The following is a 16,291-nucleotide window of genomic DNA, read 5'->3' on the forward strand; positions in this document are numbered from 1 at the left end:
CTTCCACCCCGCCTCCTTCTTTAACTCCCTGTTCTTTTTTCCTGTGCTGATCTGCTGTTCTCTTCCACCGCTTCCTTCTTTAACTCCCTATTCTCTTCTCCTGTGCTGATCTGCTGCTCTCTTCCACCCCACCTCCTTCTTTAACTCCCTGTTCTCTTCTCTTCTCCTGTGCTGATCTGCTGCTCTCTTCCACCCTCCTCCTTCTTTAACTCCCTGTTCGGTTCTCCCATGCTGATCTGTTGCTCTCTTCCACCCGCCCCCATCTCCAACTCCTGGTTCTCTTCTCCCGTGCTGATCTGCTGTTCCCTTTCACCGCCTCATTCTCTAACTCCCTGTTCTCCTCTGCTGTGCTGATCTGATGCTCTCTTCCACATACATCCTTCTCTAGCTGCACACACACATACATACAACCACACACACACACACACATACAACCACACACACAACCACACACACACAATCTCACACACGACCACACACACACAATCACATCCAACCACCACACACCCAACCACACACCCAACCCCACACATCACCACACACACATCACCACACACACATCACCACACACACATCACCACACACACACCACCACACACACAACCACACACACATCACCACACACACAACCACACACACATCACCACACACACAACCACACACACAACCACACATACAACCACACACACAACCACACACACAACCACACACAAAACCACACACAAAACCACACACAAACCCACACACACAACCACACACACAACAACAAACACAACACATGCACAACTACACACACAACCACCCACACACAACCACAACCACACACGCAGCCACACATACAACACCACACACACACACACACACACAACCACACCCAACCACACACACAACCACACACAACCACACACACAACCAAACACACACCAACCACCCAACCAACCACACACCCGACCACACACCCAACCACACACACACCCAACCACACACACACACCCACACCCACATAACCAAACACACAGCCACACACATCTATCTATCACCCTCACTCTATCTATCTATCGCCCTCACTCTATCCAGCTTTCGCCCTCTCTCTAGCTATCTATCGCCCTCACTCTATCTATCTATCGCACCACCACAGCCTCACTCAGGGGCACCACAGCATCACTCAGGGTCACCACAGTATCAATCTGTGCAACCATTCAACAACAACTGGTTCAAATATGTTCTCTCAATATCTCAAGCTTTATAACAAACTAGCAGCCCGTCCCGACGTTGTCCGGGTATGAATTGCTGCCGGCCAGTAGTATATTGTTTAGTAGGATTTTGTTTTGATAGCATTTCCTATCTGTGACAGGCCTGTGAAATGCTTCGATTCACAGTGCACTGCTGATGCACTTAAGAGTGCGCGTTCAGTAGTGTGTGAACTCGAGTTTCCCTACTTTATTTTTCCTTGCAATATTATATAGCGCGAACTCGACAACATGGCATGAGCACAATTTACATTACAGAAGAACACATTAATTTGTGGTAGGCATGGGGAGACAAAGCGATTTGCCTGGATTCGCAGGATGTTGAGCTGATGCCGAGATTCGAACATAGCTCCCCAGCTCTAAAGTTCGCAATTCTAGAACTTGTGGCGGGAGGTGTGTCTAAAAGTGTATGTCGGTGCTGGCCATCAATGAGAGAGACCTGTGCATTTTTCAAATGGGTGGTGAAAAAATATGAGTATGTTGCTTACCGGGGGAGGGTAAACATTAATTATTCCGCAACTTTCTTTCCGCATACCATCACTCTGCATACTTTCATTACGAAAGTACCATGACTCCGCAATGCCATTATAACGCATGGCATTACATTTTATATGCTTTTACCACGCATACATTAACAACGAAATTCGTTGTAAATGCATGAATGGTAAAAGCATGTTTTTTTTTTAAATGTTTGGATAAGGTAAGTATGGGTATAGGGGTAGAACCTAGCAGTTGTTCCGCGCTTCAAGCTGAGCAGAGTCGGTGGCCGTTCTTTTTGGGTGTTAGCGGCGAAGTTGTGGAATTCTCTCCCCCCTCACACCCGGGCCCTTGAAGACCTCTTGATGTTTAGACGTGCCATCAAGACTATTTTATTAGTTTAGCTCTTATTAATTTACTTCACTGTTCCATTTCTTTGGTCTTTTAACTGAGCTGTGTTGTGTGTGCCTTGCAAAGCGCCGGGACGCCCCTTTGCTGGGGCAGCTGAGCGCGGTATAAGTACAGATAACATAACATAACATATGTTTTGGGGTACTGAGGTATATGTTTTGGGGTGTTTGGGTATTTTAAGGGTTCAGATATAGTTTTGGGTTATGGGGTACAGGGGTAGTTTTAGGGTTTAGGGATATGTATGGGTTTTGGGGTACAGGGGTATAGGGGTATTTTTAGGGTTCAGGGGTAGGTTTGGGTTTTGGGGTACAGGGGTATTTTAAGGGTTCAGGACTAGGTTTGGGTTTTGGGGTACAGGGGTATTTTAGGGTTCAGGAGTAGGTTTGGGTTTTGGGGTACAGGGTTATTTTTAGGGTTCAGGGCTAGGTTTGGGTTTTGGGGTACATGGTTATTTTTAGGGTTCAGGGCTAGGTTTGGGTTTTGGGGTACAGGGGTATTTTTAGGTTTCCGGTGTAGGTTTGGGGTTTGTGGTACAGGGGTATTTTAAGGGTTCAGGGCTAGGTTTGGGTGTTGGGGTACAGGGGTATTTTAGAGTTCAGGGGTAGGTTTGGTTTTTGGGGTACAGGGGTATTTTTAGGGTTCAGGGCTAGGTTTGGGTTTTGGGGTACAGGGGTATTTTTAGGGTTCAGGGGTAGGTTTGGGTTTTGAGGTACAGGGGTATTTATAGGGTTCAGGCCTAGGTTTGGTTTTGGGGTACAGGGGTATTTTTAGGGTTTAGGGATAGGTTTGGGTTTTGGGGTACAGGGTATATTTATAGGGTTAAGATGAGTTAGTGTTTAAGGGTGTTGGGGTATTTTAAGGAGTAAGGGTGGGTTATGATTATGGGGTGCATGGGTATTTAAAGGGAGCAGGGTGGAAACCCGGAGCTGGAATGTACAGAACCTGGGAAGAAAAAACAATGAAATATTGGGCACAACGCTCGCTTTTTTGTCTCCGTAATCACGCGCCCCGCACACGCCCACACCCCCAGCACACGCCCACAGCACACGATATGAGACATGGCATGAAGGGCGGAACGTACCACACGCCCCCAGCGTTTGTCACGCCCCCAGCGCACGCCCACAGCACAATGCGGACACGCCCACAAGGGACTACTTTGCTGGCACGGTTCTTTTACCTTTTAAATGTATATGGTGGGCGCTGCATAGCCTATGTCCTCCTGCTGCAACTGCCCTTTCCAACGCTGTATTGGGTGTTGTGATTGGTGCTGTGGTTCCTGAGATTACCCGCCTCAAAGGTTTGGGCTCTCTCTTTATTATATTAGTATAGATCACACATGCATTTGCATTATAATGGCATGCGTGATACAGTCATATGCGTTGTAAAAGTTTTAGAAATGATGTCTTTGCGGAGTAATAGTCCTGCGTTATAAAAATTGCGGGATGTTGGTTTGCGGAATATCATCACATATTCCCGGGGGAGGGATAGTCCCTTTCTTGCTATTTCCGTGGAGGCGGGCCTTGTGTCCAGATGTGCGTGGCGTGAGGCTTGTGCTCAACAGAAGTGGAAAATCTCCAGTGTGTGCTTCAGGCGTCACCGGAAGTTAAGGCGAGATTAAATTTCCTGCACAATGGCCCCTGTTTGCGCTCCTTCCGGCCCTTGGGAATAACGCCATGCCTGACCTCCATACAGTAAAGCAGGTGCACGTCACTGGGAGCGCGGGGCAAGCACACCCGGAGCTGGAATGTACAGAACCTGGAAAGAAAAAACAATGAAATATTGGGCACAACGCTCGCTTTTTTTTCCCGTAGTCCTGCGCCCCGCACACGCCCACGCCCCCAGCACATGCCCACAGCACACGATATGAGACATGGCCTGAAGGGCGAAACGTACCACACGCCCTCAGCGCTTGTCACGCCCCCAGCACACGCCCACAGCACAACGCAGACAAACCCACAAGGGACTACTTTGCTGGCACGGTTCTTTTACCTTTTAAATGTATATGGTGGGCGTCTGCATAGCCTATGTCCTTCTGCTGCAACTGCCCTTTCCAACGCTGTATTGGGTGTTGTGATTGGTGCTGTGGTTCCTGAGATTACCCGCCTCAAAAGAAATGTCTGTGTGTAATACGTTTTTGAAAAGAATTGTCTAAAAGGAAAAGAAAAAAAAAGTGTTTTTTAAGAAAAAGATAAACAAGTTTTGATAAAATAAAAAATAATAATGAGATGATCATATGTGTCACTGTTGTACCTTGGTGTATATTCAAATGTAAATGAACAATGTCTGAATGAACATATATATAGGCCTTGAGGGAAATATTTAGCACTGTATAGATTGTAATTCCCCTCTTTTCCCTGGCCTCAAGTACTATTGGGGGCGTCCCCTTATTTTGTTTTAGACTACATGTGTGTACTTTCATGGTGGTCATTCTGAAATGGGTTTTTATAGCGTTTTTTGAACTGTGGGAGTAGGTGTAGCAGAGATTTTTTCTCGTTCTTGCATACAACTAGAAAAATTGGACCAAGTGTGGACGTACATATGTTACTATGGGTGGGTCATGATTTCTGTCTCTGTGTATGTATGTATGTTTTCTTTCGTTACTCTTTAAATAAAATGTCTTTCTTTTTTTCAACTAATACATCTGTAGTTCGAATCTGATGGTATTTAGCATCCCCTTATAGAATCAGCCATCTAAAAATTATAAGTAGAACGTTACGTTCATCCCTAAAAACATGGAGGGCCTACAGACTTTTGGCTTTTCTGATGAGGAGTTTTCCTCATTGTTTGGTCAAGTTACTGAGCACTGGATTGCTGTTTTTAACAAAGTGAAAATTGACAGAAAGATGATGGAAATGCTAGCGGTAATTGAACATTATAGACCAGCACAACCTAGAGAGCTTGTTAGGCTAAATATGTCTATCCAGGATATGACACTAGGGGCATATTATCAAAGGATTTATCTCCGCTTTTTTGGCTTTAAAAGCCAAGAAAGAGGAGATAAAATGATCTCCCTATCAGCAACAGGGTGCTAACACGCAAATTCGCATGTTAGCACCCTTTTTCTCTACGCTTCTCCTTGCATCTCTAATGAGATGCAAAGGGGGGCGTTCCAGAGAAAAATAATAGGAGAAATGTTGTTAAGCGACATTTCTCCTATTATCAAGGATTTCGCTAACCCTGTTAGTGATAAAAAAAAGCAGCGCTAACCGCGGTTAGCACTGCTTTTTTTACACCTGGTATTTTCCTGACTTAGCCATGATATCCTATGGAAGGTGGATATCATGGCTAAGTTTGTGAGCCCCTATTATCAAGCTAAGGCCAAACTTCGAGAGATTATCGTTGGTGTTCCAGCGATACTCTCTCATTTGGCAGTTAGCGCGATGATTTTTATCACTTCTGAGATAAACCTTGCTAATAGCAAGTTATCTCTGCGATAATTTCCGGCGATGCTTAGCGTTAAAAAATGTGTTGCTAAGCATCGTTAGCGATAAGTATCGCTCGTCGTTGGTAATATGCCCGAAGAAGCCTTGATGGAAGGTTATATCTGCGATGACCATCCCGTTTGACAGTCTTGTCAACACGAGCACCGTTCTGCCGCTTTCTCACAGGTTTACGGTTGCCCATCAAAGTACATAGTCAGTCAACCTCCCACTTTTCCTTCTTTAGGGTGTGAGTACAGGCCACCCTCACCCCCGGAGAGACCAACACGTAATATTTCAACATCGTATATGTATGTGTTTTTCTATTTGTAAATGTTTTGTTTTGTGATACAGAAGTGATTTACCTAATTACCAAACTATGCTCCATAGTGGACCTCTCAACCGCACCCCTTGATAAATTGGTTGTGGGCATTGTTCAAATTGAACAACACGAAAAGTGTTCACTTAATTTTGCTATGAAATAGCACTTTTGCAGATGTGGTGGTTTTCAGTAAACATAATGAATTAACGTTAGTCAGCCTTAGGCTGACATTTTTAAACTCTCCTTTTCTATTTTCACAGACAAGCAGTGAAAGAGCACCATTTGCTGATATATGTATGTATGTCTTGTTAATTGCATGGCATGCAAATTAAGGCGTTCCTATTAAGGAACTCATCGGAGTGGCACCAAAGGAAGTAAGGGCTACATTCATCATTGTAAATCACGGATGCAAAGGGGCAGATTCTGTGAATCTGCCCCTTTGCAATCGCAATTTTTGCAGTTGGGATGCATCTTCCCAAATGCAAAAATTGCTATTTCAGTAATCGCTAAAATTGCGATTACTTAAATTGCGATTGCACTTAGGGAATCTCAATTGCTATTCCCTAAATGTGTTGCAACAACCAAAATAAATTGCGATTTCACAATTAGGAACCGCAAATTACCATCAAATCAATGTTGATGGTAATTTCCGAGAACTGTGAAAAATGCACACAAGTGCACTTTTCAAAGTTCTACGTTGCACACATACATGTTCTTGGGGCATGTGTGTGCAACATGTGTTGAAACTGCAATTTCAGGGGTGCATCAGGGTGTCCTTTTGGCACCTTTGCACTCTTGAAATTGCATGTGCAATTTGCGAGTGCCTATTTGGTATTCACAAATTGTGCATGCGATTCCCATTCATTCCTATGAGCCTCTAGGCCCATAGGGATGAATGGGAAGCAATTCCTTGTTTGCGATTCGCAATTTGCGTGTCACAAATAAGAAGTGTGTAGAAATCGCAAATATTTTTGCATTTCCTACGAGCATAATTTATTTCTTAAAAATCGTAATTTAGGAATAGCAAATGCACAGTCTGATGCATGTGCCCCTAGGTTCCTATGGTCCTGGTGAAGAGCAAATAGGGGCAAGGCTCAAAACATGTTGACCCTGAAAAACGTAGGCACAATATAACCTACTTTTTCTCAAACCAAACTCTGATTTTTAATCATACCGACTAGACGCAGGAATAAAGTAGAGAGACCTACTAGTCAGGTATTTTTAATTTAGTTTAGAACCTTCCTCCACTCCCCTACTATAACATTGTCTTAATCTCGTAAGTTTGCTTTGTTAGCCTCCCACACAATATCCAATTTAGCTGAGTTTATGTTAATGTCCAAAAAAAACGTAGTTTCTTGAATAAGAAGGTCAGTTTCCTCTTCCTCTAAAAGAATAGTACGGTCAAATGACCAAGACTTGTGTGTGGTTAGCTGACCTGATTTTAAAGAAAAGGAGATGGCCGAATGATCTGATAAATGTGAGGGCAAGTAAACTAGCTCATCCAGGGAGTCTCTTAAAGAATAACTAAACAGGGCATAATCAATCCTAGACTTATGGTTGTATTTGAAGTTGTGATAAGACATACCAGGTGCGTTGCCCTTTCTCTCCCTCCACGGGTCTGCTAATCCAAGCGTTGACATGATCACTCCAAGCGTTTGCCTGGATTTCACATAACTTAATGCCCTAGAATTGGGGGATTTGTCCAGTTTAGGATTTAGTACTAAGTTAAAGTCCCCCATCCAAATTATTGGGTCATGGGTTGTTAATAGGTGGTTCTGGATTTTATACAGGTATGAGGGGTCATCCTGATTGGGGCCATAATAACCCACCAAGTTGTAAGGTCTGCCCTCTAAACTTACTTTAGCATAAAGCCACCTACCGCTGAGGTCTTCTTCATGGTCTATAATCTGCGCTCTAGCTTGCCTTTTAAAAATGATAAGAATACCCCGAATATTAGCATTGTGGTTAGTACATATAAAACTGTCAACCCATCTAACCTTCCTCAACATATCCTTCACTTCTTGCTGAAGAAGATGTGTTTCCTGGATGACAATGACCTGCGCTGGGGAGTCCCTCAAGTACTGTAGAATTCTATGCCTCCTCCCCCTTACACGCAGGCCATTGACATTCCAGGACAAAATTTTTATCCTAGACATCTAATGCCGTTCCCCCTCCACCAACTCATCAGATCAATAAAGAGTATACTACTCCCAAAGTGAATTGAATGAGACTGAATTGCGTATAGTGTGGATTGTACATTTAGAACGTTGTCTGGCAAATGAAGATTGTTTGCGATTTTACCCCTTCCCCCCTCCCCCCCACCCAGAAAAACCCTCCCTTGCTTGACCTGGCCGATGATGCCAGATTTGTCTCTCTGGGGAGCCCGCCCCCCCGCCCGGCCATGTTACGTGCTGTTTATGTGAGCGGTGTGGTCCGGCAGAGCCAAGGTTAATGCTTTTAGGGGAGACTTCATAGGAAAAGTATCCTATATGAAGAGGTACAAAAGGTGGTAGAAATAGAAGTAAATACACCTTAGAGAATTCTTAAAGCTTTACCTATGAGTCCCACACCCCCCACCTATTCCCGAACCGTATCGTTGTTTTGTTATTTCTTTTTTCCCCTTCTTTTCCCCCTTTTTTTTTCTTCTTTCTTCACCTTTTTTATTTCTTTTTTCCCCTTCTTTTCCTTTTTTCTTTTTTTTTTCGTTCTTTCTTCACCTTTTCCTTTTTTTTTTCCTGATCTTCTCTATCCCTCTTAAATTTTTTAATTTTTTTCCTTTATATTTTTTTTCTTTTCTTTTCTCCCCTTTTTTTTTTCTTTCCATTCTTTCACTGCTATATTTCCCTTTTTTTTTTTAAACACCCTCCCGTGATTTTTTTTTTTTTGATTATGCTTCTATATACAAGCAGCCGAATAGAATTATCAAATGGAGCTGTCTAAATTGAGTTCAATAATCTGAAACAATGATATTGTCATCGACACGAGCATACAGCAAGTATATGGTACTATAAAGTACTAATGAACTAAGGGGGAAGGAAGGGGGAAGGAAGTTATAGGGAGCTTAATCCCATGATCTCTTAATCTCTTAGTCTATTAGTCACTATTAGTCACTATCTGGCTCCCTGCTCATGATTTCTTATAGAGGCTAGGAGTTCGTCTGCCTCCAGAGGGGAACGGATGTTATGCATTTTATTATTATACATGACCCTCAGGAAGGCAGGAAACCTCATCTGAACAGTGGCCCCCAGACCCCTGAAATTCTCCATTCTCTGGCCCAGCTCCCACTGTCTGTCGAGGGTTGTCTTAGACAGATCGGACCTGACCACAAATGAGAAATCTGGGGCTTTTAAAGATGTAGCTTTAAGCGCCAAGTTTAATATTTTCTCCTTAGTAGAGTAGGTTAAGAAATTCACTAGAATCTTTCTGGGTTTTGATCTCCCCGAGTTTAGGCGAAACGGGTCTCTGTGGGCTCGCTGAATATCCCTCTCTAACTCTTCAACAGATTCCTCCAAATTCAAGGACGCTTTGAGCAACAAGGCAATGAATTTTTTTTTTTTTTTTTTTTTTTTTTACCAACAGGGCCTCTTACCGAGGGAAAGTGTACAGGGCAATGATCACCAACATAGAACAGGAAATTGCTCTCTTCGATCAACGTATCGGTTCCGGAACTGGTACTAATGAAGAGAAGAAACAACGGAAGCAATTAAAGGAGAAGCTAGAAAATATCCTCCAAGAGAGGGTCGCAAAAAGATGGGCAGCAAGTAAACTTTCAAATTTTGAATATGGAGAATCCTCGGGCAAAGTCCTAGCGTGGAAAATCAAATCTGACCAGGCCAAAAATCACATCAAACTTATCAGCGTAGAGGGGGAGACTAATGGAAGAACTTCCACCATAGACATCGGGGAAGCTTTTCTTGACTTTTTTCAACAAATATATAAAGAGGAGATCTCGGACGACCCGGTGACTAGGCTCAGTTGGTTAGAGGAGATAATTCTCCCCACTCTCACCCCAGAACAAAGTGACCGGCTCGATAGTCCAATCTCAGAGATAGAGGTGAGCGAAGCTATTAAAAATGTGAAGCGGGGTAAGGCGGCTGGCCCGACGGTCTTCCTGGTGAGTTATTTCGGGTTTTGGCACCCGAAATTGTCACAACACTTACTAGACTCTTCAATGATATCTTAGTAAAGGGAGCCACACCACCTAAATCTTGGGGGGAGGCAATAATTGTCTTGATTCCAAAACCCGGGAAAGATCCGGCCAAATGTGGCTCTTATAGGCCAATTTCACTTTTGAATAGCGACTACAAGCTCTTTGCGGCGGTGTTGGCGACGCGGCTGGGACGCGAAGTTGGCTCAATTATCAACACTGACCAGAAGGGCTTTTTTCGAGGTAGACAGCTTTCAGACCTCACCTATGATTTAATCGGGGCAGCGGACATCGCCTCAACTTTCTCCCTCCCCTTGGCCATTATGACCCTCGACGCAACAAAAGCGTTCGATAGAGTAAACTGGTCATATTTAGCTGAAGTCATGAGGAAATTCGCAATTGGGCCTAATTTCTGTAGGGCTATAGGTCTTTTGTATGCTAACCCTAGTGCGAGTATTTTGGTGAATGGTACATGTACCCAGTCCTTTCAGATTAGTAGGGGAACGAGACAGGGCTGCCCTCTATCCCCCCTTCTTTTCAATATTTATATTGAACCATTTGCACAATCTCTTAGGGAGGATCCAAGAATCTCCTCATTTGAATATGGAGGTTGGGAAAAAACGGTAGGGCTCTATGCTGACGACATAGTAATTTACACTAGTGACCCAGCAATTGCCTTTCCCATAGTGGTCGAAATGGCCAAAGAATTTGGACATATCGGGCTACGATATTAACGCTGAGAAGACAGAGCTCATGACATGGAACATTATTAATCCAAGCGTTGTGGTGACACCATCAATCCGTTACCTCGGAGTTAAAATCACGCAAGATATAGACACCTTGGCTAAGGCTAACCTAGACCTGGTCTTCCAAGATTGCAGGGCCTTATTGAAATCATGGGCGGGTCTTCGACTGTCAATTTTTGGGAAAGTTAACATCGTGAAAATGTCTATCCTTCCGAAACTGACTTTTATTTTTAATTCCATTCCTCAGGCATTTGATTCCAAGCAACTTCATAAATGTCAGCAGGAAATTAATTCCTTCATATGGGGCAATAAGGCTACAAGGTTGGCCTGGAAAAAATTAAGGAGGAGGAGGGAAAAAGGAGGGCTTGCTCTGCCAGTCCTACAGTACTATGCGTGGGCATTCCAAATGTCCCACACAAGAATGCTTTTGAAGTAACCAAATCTTCAAATGGGAGATTGTTTAAGGCAATGCTGGTGGGGGCAAACCTTCCGTTAGACGGGTTTCTATTTAAGTTCGGAGATCGAAAGTTTTTTAAAAAGGTGAGGCTTAAGACTCTTTTAACAATATTGAAGACCTGGGTGCAAATTAAACTTAGAGTGGGGCTGGCATATTTCTCTAATTATGCTCAGATATGGGATTCTCCTGGGCTCCCACTGTGTTTGCAAGACTGCTTGGCAGCCCCCCTTATCGATGCTGGGCTCTCAAGATGGGGTGAATTGATATTTGGAGGCCTCCTGATAGAGTGGGAGGAGCTTAAGGAGAAAGTAGGGCCAACCTTGTCAAGATTTAAGTACATCCAAATCAGCAGTTGGGCCAGAGAACTAACTAGGAAAAATTCTAATATTGGGAGACCTAGCCCCTTAGAACAGCACTTAGTCGAGAAACAGATAGGAGGTAAGGAGGTTGCTTTTTGGTATTGGTCCATCTTGGAGGAAATAGATGGAGATTTCAACCTGCCAATGGAGCTATGGGGAAGTGAAATCGCGTTATTGGGTGAGGATTTGTGGATAAAATCCTTTTCTCTTTTATATAGTCTTGTCAAACCCGCCTGGCTGAGACGAAACCATTTGTTCACTCTACACCGAGCATACCTCTCCCCTCTACGTCTATCTAAATATCAGGAAGGGAAATGCTGTAACAAATGTCAACTTCCAGCAGCCTCAGATATCCATATGTTTTGGGAATGCCCCCACATCAACGCTTATTGGAAAGAGGTTAAAGTTACCCTGGATTCAAATCTCAAAACCAACATTCCTCTTACGCTATCATTAGTCATATTCGGCTTTGATCAGAACATCACCGGGGTTGCGCGGTCTCTCCTATTCTATGCTATCCTTCTGGCAAGACGGATGATATGCATACACTGGGTAGATACCATTCCTCCCGCACACTCCGCCTGGCTAACGTCTCTCTACGAAACATCCAAGATAGATTTGGCTAGATCCTGCAGCACCCAGTGCCTCACCTTTTGGAAACTCTTGATAGACTGGAAGTGAACCCTTCTTCGGCTCGTTGGGTTTTTTTTTTTTTTTCCAAAGGTCCGATGATTAAGCCCATTTACTCCATGGCTCAGTCTAATGGTTTGCCCCGCCTCCAATATTTATTTACTGGCCTAACAGGCATGAAGTTGCCTAGAGGAGTATCAACAAGGTGCAACGCATCTCCCGCCAATTCGCAATAAGTTCTGCCCAGTCTGCGAAGCGGCTCAATTATCAGGGCCTTGCTCCCGAAGGCAGAGAGGTGGTTGGTGTGTTTTCCTTTTCTTTGCATCTAAGGAACGTGTGTTGGGCAGATGAGGATTATATAAAAAAAAAACAAAAAAAAACATTGTCTTAATCATTTTATACAATACCATTAAGTGCTCCTGTGTAACCGTAGGCCGCAGCACGCCCGATCCTTAGCGGAACGTGAAAACCCCCAATGATGAAGCATGCCACCAAGGGTTAACCCTAGTGGGTGAGGTGTTTGTTTTAGGAAAACAAGAATTTTCTTTCCCGTGGAGAGTTTTTTAAAGTGTCTCCCCACTGGGTTCTCTTTTTGTTCTTAGAAGCCATCAATCTTTTTTTGTCAATAGTTATTCAATGTTTCCAATAATGTGAAACTTTTTTCAACTGATAATGTTAAACTCTCCCTTTCTTAACAACAAAGTCATTCTTCCACAAGTAATCCTTTCTCGGTATGTTCTCACTAGGGGCCAGGCAGGCATTATTAGCATCATCCTGTTACTATTGAATTATGAGGCATTGATTGCTTCCAGCTGCACCGCAGTAACCTCTCCTTCTAAGTTTCCTTGGAATGAGAAAGCAGGCACACGGAAGTCAAGCCTTATTTGTACAAAACATGCTGCTGGTTGCACAAGTCTAGATCCCACGTCACCATATGCCTGTCTTTTAAGTTTAAGATCAGCATCTTCATGTAAAACATTCATTGCCTGTGACCTGTTGTTGCACGCACAAGGTGTCGTTGTGGAATGTTGAATTTGCAGATTTTTTATCTATCAACATCTCCTCAGGCCAACAATTGTGATGGTGTCTGCGCTACGCCTACTCAGCCCACTATTACTGCCTGCTTTATGCACACTTTACCCAGAAGTCTCTAGCACAGGCCCGACCAAGGCTTGCATGCTTTTTCCAAGTGAATGCAGGTAGGGGAGCAGTGATAAGCCAATATAAAACTGATTCCAAATGACATGGTAAAGGTGAAGTAGTAAATATGCTCTTCATATTACCATTACTGTGCAGTAAAACTGCACAAGTATCGTGAAATGATGGGGCATATTTACAAGGGGATTGTACCACCGGAATGTCACTTTTATCGACGTTCCAGTGGTTCAATGCCCTGCACCATAATTTCAAAATGGAGTTAAGCCACTTTTGGTGACGTAACTCTTTTTAAAATGGTAACCTTTCATGCAGGTATCTACATGAAAGCCGCGCACAATGGGTGTTGCTGTTGGTGGTGCACTGCAACACCCATTGCTTTTTAATGCTTCCCTAGAATTACAAGTATCTGTATATCTGAGGAGGCGCCAACAACTAATGCAATGCAATGGCAGATGTTAGAATGGTGCAACAAGGAGAAATACTTCTATTTATCCTCGTATTTGCTTTTTATATGTGCTGCATTCTGTAGCACACATAGAAAGAGCAAAATGCCATTAATTGATGTTTATATCATTAAATAACAACACTTTGCAATTTAAATGTGTGCTGCAAAATGCTACATAGGTAGCATGGGAATACTTTAATAAAGTATAAATATTGATATGATTGAGCTAAAAACATGCTTCAAATGATTAAAATGATCATTAGAATAAATCCAACAACTTGCCAAGGCTAGATTTATTATAACTGTCTCAGAAAAGAAGTTATAGAACCTCGCTGAGGTACTAAAATCCAGGCTTCCAGCAGCTTCACCTCATTGGCCAGCTTTAACAGATTGAGCCAAACTGCTCTGATGAGGTGTGAAATAGCCTACATAAAGTCAAAGGGCATCTGATGGGAGGAGATCAGCCGATGCGGAGCAAAAGGCAGAAAAAAGGGAGTGTGGAGTAGACAAACGGGTCTTCAAAGACTGAATGACCGGGCAGGACACAGGCTCATCCCCCCATCCTGCACCCTCAGCCAGACAGTAGCCCCAGTAATGGAATTAGCAGAGGGGCTGGAAGGGAATGTTAGGGAACCTTAGCCAAATCATTGGGTTGGCTTAGCCAAATCTTAACCTCCAGGAGAGTGTTTTTCCATTTTGGATTTTAACAGAATAGTGCTTTCTGGGTCAAGAATATGCCACACTTTGGAGAAATGTGTCATACGTGAGGGTGGCACCCTGCACCCCATTTGTCACTGGTGCCCCCCTGCTTGTCACCCAAGCACACTGTATGAATATGGGAGAGCTGCCAACCAACTCAGATCCCTGCCTGAAACTACAAGCAGAAGAAGGACTGCCCTGCTGGAACCCGTCCCATACCAAGAGGATTGCACTCTGAATGACTCCACCTGCTGCACACTTTGGAACTACCGCCCTTGGGACTTTGCCTTGCTTTGAAAAGTGAAGAAGTGGACTTTATGAAAGCAAAACGTTAAAATAGCTCCACCTGTGCCATCTCCAGCAAGAAGACTGCTGACCACTTTCAGCTTTAAAGGATTTGGCCAGGTGCATTGTGGGATATGTAGCCCCAACATTCCAGGAGCAACTCAGAGTTTCTGGAACCTTGTATTGATGTTGTGGACACATTGGAACCCCAAACGGACATTCTGGAAGAAGATCCAGAAGTTTGAGAAGATTTTGAGATTTTTTTGTCATAAAGCTCCGAAAGGTGACCACCTGCCAACAAGAATAAAGCCAGTGAAATCGAACCACAACTCGGCCTGAGATTCAGGTTAGCCCCATTGAAGCTCCGGAGCTTTTCGTCTACGATAAGACAGCCAGGAGTTGACCATGGCATTGTGCTGAGCCAAGCTGCTGCCATCGAACCCAAACCTAGCCCGACCAGGGGCCTCGCTCAACATCGAGGGAAAAAGCTCCAGAAAAGTGACTAAGTCCGAAGTGAAAGAATTGACAGGGCCCTACCGTTCAGTGTATCTGACCTGTGCTTCATTGAGGTCAGCTTGAATCTTTGATTTTGTCCCAGTCAAGCATGACAAGATGTCCGTTAGTGGCACTTTTGGCTTTTAAGCACAAGAAAGTGTTTACTGTCTTAAAATATGTCCTATTTTGATAAATTAGTGTTGGATTTTTATTGTGAGTTGTGTCTTACTTATTTAATATGTTGGTGTTTTTTTAAATGCTTTACACATCTGACTGTCTCCTACGTTAAGCCTGCCTGCTTGCAGCAAGCTAGCAAGGGTGGAGCTAAGGAATATTTTTGGGAGTCCTTGACTGGGCTTTAAATTGTGATTGTGGCCTTACTACTTGTGATAGGCACCTACATACCCCCAATAATAAATTGCATTCCAACAACAGTGCCCTCCATCTCCGTTTAAAAGCAGCCAATAGTAATAAAACTGGCCCCCAAGAACAAAAACATCCCCCATCCTTCCAGCCTTTAGATGCTCAGTACAGCAGTCTGGACTTGGGAGCACTGAATGCTCCCCCTGACAGAAGAAGATGAGGGAAATAAGCTACTGCTGCAAACAAAGTCTCATGCCATTTTTCCAGGTGGAATTACCGCCGAGTAAAATGTGGTTCGTTCAGTAATTTTCTCTCCCTGACTCATAATATCTGAGCAGTGACTGTAAGTGAGCCCGCACTTCTAATTGATTTTGGGGGGTGTGGGGAGTGGGGTGGGTCATCGATAAGAGGAAGCAGAGATCCAACCACAGTTCTTATTAAAAAACTGTCCAAAATTGAGAAGCAGGTGAGGTGTACTCAATTGCTTCTAACAGAGATCACCTATGCTATTTGGACTCTTAGTGGCCTATTTATGAGCCCCTTGGGCCACCAGAGAAACACTTTTTGTGACACTCCAGGTGCACAAATAACATAATCAAGTTGATAAAGCAGATTATGAAGCTGAAAT

The 16,291-nt window shown here is 43.6% G+C and overlaps 1 protein-coding gene across 1 annotated transcript in view; it reads left to right on the forward strand.

The window, feature by feature from the left end:
- Positions 1–16,291, forward strand: part of LOC144768926 (uncharacterized) — a 282,473-nt gene that overhangs the window by 43,329 nt on the left and 222,853 nt on the right. Inside the window, exon 6 of the mRNA XM_078652934.1 lies at positions 9,459–9,993. Coding sequence (XP_078509060.1) covers positions 9,459–9,993 — 535 coding nt within the window. The remainder of the gene's footprint in view (positions 1–9,458; positions 9,994–16,291) is intronic.

Source organism: Lissotriton helveticus, chromosome 7 (assembly GCF_964261635.1).
Source record: "Lissotriton helveticus chromosome 7, aLisHel1.1, whole genome shotgun sequence".
In the NCBI taxonomy this organism is placed as follows: Eukaryota; Metazoa; Chordata; class Amphibia; order Caudata; family Salamandridae; genus Lissotriton; species Lissotriton helveticus.